Source organism: Cebus imitator, unplaced genomic scaffold (genome assembly GCF_001604975.1).
Source record: "Cebus imitator isolate Cc_AM_T3 unplaced genomic scaffold, Cebus_imitator-1.0 Scaffold5, whole genome shotgun sequence".
Taxonomy (NCBI): Eukaryota; Metazoa; Chordata; class Mammalia; order Primates; family Cebidae; genus Cebus; species Cebus imitator.
In genome coordinates, this window is record NW_016107320.1 from 8,633,000 (window position 1) to 8,638,923 (window position 5,924).

Below are 5,924 nucleotides of genomic sequence, written 5' to 3' on the forward strand. Positions count from 1 at the left end.
TTTTGAGACAGAGTCTTGCTCTGTCACCCAGGCTGGGAGTGCAGTGGCCTGATCTCAGCCTCTGCCTCCCGGGTTCAAGCGATTTTCCTGCCTCAGCCTCAGGAGTAGTTGGGATTACAGGCATCCACCACCATGCCCGGCTAATTTTAGTAGAGACAGGGTTTCACCATGTTGGCAAGGCTGGTCTCGAATTCCTGACCTCAAGTGATCCACCTGCTTCAGCCTCCCTATATGCTGAGATTACAGGTGTGAGCCACGCACCTGGCCATAATTTGTAATAATAATTATTTTTTTTCTTGAAATGGAGTTTCACTCTTGTTGCCCAGGCTGGAGTGCAATGGCGTGATCCTGGCTTACCACAACCTCTGCCTCTCAGGTTCAAGTGATTCTCCTGCCTCAGCCTCCCAAATAGCTGGGATTACAGGCATGCACCACCACATCCAGATAATTTTGTAATTTTTTAGTAGAGACAAGGTTTCTCCATGTTGGTCAGGCTGGTCTGGAACGCCCAACCTCAAGCGATATGCTCGCCTTGGCCTCCCAAAGCACTGGGATTACAGGCATGAGCCACCACGCCCAACCAATTTATAATTATTAACTCGAAGTAAGTGGGGCAGAATTTCCAATTTTCCTAGGCAGTCCTCCTAACGGCTGGAAAGAGCACTGGACTGAGTCTGAAGACCTAGGTTATGACTTCCAATTTGCCACTATCCAATTATGCCATTTATAGCAAATCACAATGTTTCCGGGCCTTAAGAGATCTGCGGTTACAGCATCCTTATTTTACTGATAAAGAAATTGAGTTTCCTTTGAGGTCTAACACTCTAAAAAATTAAGCTAGGCCAGATGCAATGGTTCACGCCTGTAATCTCAGTAGTTTGGGAGGCCGAGGCAGGTGGATCACTTGAGGTCAGCAGTTTAAGACCAGCCTGGCCAACATGGTGAAACCCTGTCTCTACTAAAAATGCAAAAAATAGCCGGGCGTGGTGTTGGTGTCCTCTAACTCCAGGTACTCGGGAGGCTGAGACAGGAGAATCGCTTGAACCCAGGAGAAAGAGGTTGCAATGAGCCAAGATAGAGACATTGCACTCCACCCTGGGCAACAAGAGTGAAACTCCGTCTCAAAAATAAATAAATAAATAAGCTCTGAAGCTCAAGTCGGTGGCAAAGGGCAGGAGTACTCACTTATTCAAGTTGGGTTTGAGAAGTCCTAATATCACCGAAAGTCTCCCTTTCTCATCTTCCTTTTCTCCACGTAGAAATCCTGCCACAGAACCGCATTCCGTAACTTGAAGCAGTAAGGTGAGGACCTCCCTAGCAACTTCCCGAGATCTTGGAGTGGTCCATGGTTGCTCCAAGCTGTGTGTGACGGCAAAAATATAAACGGGTCCTGCCAAGTGATGCAGGCCTGTCTGCCATGCAGGGCCGACCAGAGAATTCTTAGCAGTCTCAACCCTCTCCAACAGCTTAAGAAACAGTAACCCAACTGTGGCTGCTTTCTCGACCACTTCAGAGTGCCTAGCACCTCCACCTTCCTCCTCCTTGGGTGGGGCTGCATACTGCTCCAGGGCTTTTGCCACCTGCCCCAGTGTCTCGGACATTTCGCGGAGGTGGGCGCCACTCCCCTCAAATAACCTATCACATTCGGTGGCTTCTATTAGATCACCGAGGTCTTTAAGAGCCACATCTCTTGCGTTGCCTCGTCGTGCCACCGGGCCGGTAAGACAGTGTAAAATTTTGGAGAAGGCCTGTTCAAGGACGGGGGCAGATATCTCCCCGCACAAAGAAGAGACTTCCCGCGATGGGGTTTCCTGAGCGTTGTCAAGCTCCATTCCTGACTGTGGCACCAAAAAGCAGGTCTCTTCCACAGGATGAGAATGGAGGCGGAGATGGATCCGCTGAAGAGAGAAGAAGCGATCACCCAAAGAGAACTAAAATCAAATCAAAGAAAACGGAGAGACGTCTTGGAGGAAGGGGCGAGTCTAACCGGGATAAGAATAAAGAGAAAGGAAGGAACGCAAGAAAGGGAATAGGGACTCTCGGGGATTAAAAGTCTTATACTTGTAATAGCGATGTTAAAAAACGACTATTGCCTTTCTGAAGACTAAAAAGAAAAAAAAAAAACTAAACTTCTGAGCCATGTCACCAATGCGACCAACGCCAGGTACCTGCAGCGGCTCGTGCACCCCAGCGTCTAACAGGATCCGGACCTAGCTCATATTGCTGCCGCAAAGCACAAGGCTAGTTTCCGCCAGCACTGCCGCAACGCCCTCTCATTTCACGACGTACGGTCGTAAAGCAATAAAGATCCAGACTCGGGAAAATGACCGAAAGGTGGAATTACGGGGGAATAAATTTACATATATAATGATCCGCTGGCTAATTGTGTTTCTGTTTTCCTTTGCTAAGGGAGAAACAAAAGAATCACCATAGAATCTCAGTGTGACTTTGAAAATATCCAGGATTTTATACGTGAAGAGCAGACGTATTGCATTACGGTAGTCACCCTATCTGTAAAATTAGTGGCACATACTTGGAGCTTCTCAACGTCAACCGTAGAACGATCCTTTTGCAGTTCATGAGTGTGATGATTGGGTGTTCACACGTTTGTGTGAGATGTGCCACCCTCGAATCTTGTTACGACGTCGGCACATTACCCGTCTGACCTGAACTTAGAGGATCTTTTTAATTTCTTTGTTGGTGGTTTAATTGCGGGAGTGAAGTTAATAAAGTCAGGAATCCTGTGTTTATAATTTATAGACTTCTATTTGCTCTGATTGCACTGTGCATCCTCGGATATTCTTTCGTTACCCAACTGTGTAGCGTTTTCTAGTGCCTTTAACATTTTAGGCTTGCGGGTTTCCGTGCAGGTGCGTTACCTGGGTATATCGTGTTTGGGGTGCGTTTAGCGTGTTTTCAGTGCCCCATCTAGCAGGTCCCAGCGTCTGTTGTTGCCCCTTTTATGTCTATATGTTCCCAGTGTTAAGCTGCCACTTAGGAGTGAGAACATGGGGTATTTGGTTTTCTGTTCAATGCAATACTTTAGCTGGTCTCAGGAGCTAGCGTTTTAAAGCCTATAGCCGTAAGCGTTTGAAAATTCAAATTCCGCCCAGATGTGCTTTATGTAGTAGGAAGAAGAAAAAAAAAGAAAAGAAAAACGAAAATTCAAATTCTGGCGACAAGGGAAGAGCCCCCAGCTGGCATCTGGAGCAGCCCGGAGGGAGACGGGTCGTCGGATCCGGCTTGGGCCCGCCTCGCGGGTGTGGGCGCCGGGTGCGTGGGGACAGCCGAGCGCAGTCTTGGGCGTGGGCGGCAGGCGGCGCCCGGTACCGGCCCGGGGAGCCGGAGGCTGCGGGCTCGGGCCCCTGCGGGTGTAGAAAGCTGCCGTGTTTGGCTGGGTTTAGAAAAGGCATGAGAAAGGTCGCGCCTGTGCGACCGCCCATGTTAGCAACCCCCCCGCTCCTCCCGACACCAACACCACCACCACCAACGCCGCGTCGGCAGTGCTTATTCCCCTTCCTGCGCCTTCCTGGAGGGTGGAATTGCGTCCGATTGACCTTCAGTTCCCGAGGGGCCGGTTATATTTAAGAACCTGTGACTCCCATAGCTTCCACAGGTCGCAGGAGACCGAGGAGGCAAACTTCATTTGTGCCACTGCACAGGCGGGAGCCTGGGATACTGGGAGGGGTGGCACGAGAGAGACGTGTCGGCCACTGCTCCGAGAGGGACCACTATTCAGCCTCTAGGCGTCCTCTCGCATCCAGGGCCCCAGGAGTCCAGAGAAAGCCCTGCGGGGTCTTCTGACCTGGGGTAGGGTGAGGGGTGTGTGCGCGCAGGGGCGAGGGAGGGGGGCGTGTCTCGTGTCCTTTGTCCTCGCGAGGAGGTGGTCATGGGGTAGGGGGACATACAGTACTTTCGTCCCACCTTGGAGAGGGCACGCGCTTCTTGGTGCAGTACTTGCGACTGTCCCATCTGCGGTATCTTGCGGCCTACTCGCCTGCCCTTCTTTCCATTTTGCTGTGACCTCGGGCAAAAGTTTGGTAACCTCTCTGTGCTTTAATTTTTATTTATTTATTTACTTAAGACGGAGTCTCGCTCTCGCTCAGGCTGGAGTACAATGGCGCAATCTCGGCTCGCTGCAACCTCCGCCTCCCAGATTCAAGCGATTCTCCTGCCTCAGCCTACCTAGTAGCTGGGATCACAGAGGCACGCCATCACTCCGGCTAATTTTTTGTATTTTTAGTAGAGACGGGGTTTCACTGTGTTAGCCAGGATGGCCTCGATTTCCTGACCTCGTGATCCTCTCACCTCGGCCTCCCAAAGTTCTGGGATTACAGGCGTGAGCCACTGTGCCCGGCTCTTTGTATTTTTTATTTAATTTAAAATTTTGTCTTAGAGAAAGGGTCTTGCTTTGTCGCCCACGCAGGAGTGCAGTGGTGTCATCATATCTCACTGCAGCCTCAAACTCCTGGGTTCAAGCCATTCTCCCGCCTCTGCCTCCCAGTAACTGGGGCCACTGGCGAGCCCCATCACGCCCTGCTATTTTTTTTCTAGTATTTTTGTAGAGATGGGGTCTCACTATGTTACCAAGGCTGATCTCGAGCTCCTGCCTCGAGCAATCCTTCCGCCTTGGCCTCCCTACGCTCTAGGATTAGAGATGTGAGCCACCTCACCTCGCAGGTGCCTTAATTTATTTTTCTTTTCTTATTTTATTTTATTTTAATTTTCTTATTTTATTTTATTTTTCTTCCTTTTTTTAAAGAGGGAGTCTCGCTCTGTCTCTCAGGCTGGAGTGCAGTGGTGCAATCTTGGCTCACGGCAACCTCCGCCTACCCAGGTTCAAGCGATTCTTTCTCCTACCTCAGCCTCCGAGTAACTGGGATTACAGGCTAGGGCCACCACACTCAGCTAATTTTGTATTTTTAGTAGACACGGAGTTTTACCATGTTGACCAGGCTGGTCTTGAATTCCTAACCTCAAGTGATTCACCCACCGTGGCCACCCAAAGTGCTGCAATTACAGGCAATTTCAACCACTGGTAACCATTTCCTCCCTAGGGGACGCTCCTGTTTGCAGGCCCTAGTGGAAGCAAGATGCCAATCAATAGACAGTTATTGTATCCCTCCTGTGTGCCACTGTCTCTTCCCTGCTCCGTGTGCTCCCTGTGTTAAGTGGACCCACGCTATTACTTCTTATAAGGAAAGCACTTGCATTGTGGAGATCTCCCCATGTGCGCTTGTGAGTTTCCTGAAGCGAGACCGTGTCTTTATTCCCAGTGCCTGGCACGATTTGATCATGCAATAAATGTTTGTTGAGCCCACACGCCTGTCCACAGAGGACTGGCTGAATAAGCTACGTACATCAACACAATGCAGTTTTGTGCAGCCGTATAGAGGAAAGAGAACCATCTCTGTGGACTGCCTTGGAAATCTAGGATGTATTGTTAAGTGAAAAAAGAGGGCAGAGGCCATGTATATGCTGCCTTTGTTTTTATTTTGCCCGCTTTTCACATGTGTTGAAATGTTGCCTTTCTTGTAAGAAAGATGGGGAAATAAAGATAATGATGTGTGCATTTGCTTACAAGTTAAAGAAGCAATAGAGTGTAAATTTACAAATTAATGGCTGGGCATGGTGGCTTATGTCTGTAATCCCAGCACTTTGGGAGGCTGAGGCAGGTGGACCACGAGATCAGGAGTTGAAGACCAGCCCGAACAACATGGTGAAACCCCGTCTACTAAAAATACAAAAATTATTTTTTGTATTTACTCATCACCGGGTGTGGTGGTGAGTGCCTGCAATCCCCGCTACTCAGGAGGCTAAGGCAGGAGAATTGCTTGAATCCGGGAGGTGGAGGCTGCAATGAGCTGAGATGACCCCACTGCACTCCAGCCTGGGTGACAGTGCCAGACTCTGTCTCAAAAAAA

The 5,924-nt window shown here is 49.5% G+C and overlaps 1 protein-coding gene and 1 non-coding gene across 5 annotated transcripts in view; one reads left to right on the forward strand and one right to left on the reverse strand.

Moving 5' to 3' along the window:
- Nucleotides 1–2,265, reverse strand: part of TTI2 (TELO2 interacting protein 2) — a 14,176-nt gene extending 11,911 nt beyond the window's left edge. For 2 of the 4 annotated variants that reach the window (XM_037741137.1, XM_017536145.2), the window contains exons 1-2: nucleotides 2,169–2,265; nucleotides 1,186–1,931 (exon numbers count right to left, since the gene is read on the reverse strand). In XM_037741137.1, coding sequence (XP_037597065.1) covers nucleotides 1,186–1,832 — 647 coding nt within the window. In that variant the 5' untranslated portion in view covers nucleotides 1,833–1,931; nucleotides 2,169–2,265. Of the gene's footprint in view, nucleotides 1–1,185; nucleotides 2,117–2,168 lie in introns of those variants that run through there. The other 2 variants (XM_017536151.2, XM_017536135.2) reach the window with 1 other exon arrangement.
- Nucleotides 2,266–2,563: 298 nt separating this feature from the next.
- Nucleotides 2,564–2,667, forward strand: LOC119472525. The gene has a single exon (XR_005201672.1). It is a non-coding gene; the product is annotated as a small nucleolar RNA U13 (small nucleolar RNA).
- Nucleotides 2,668–5,924: the final 3,257 nt, after the last annotated feature.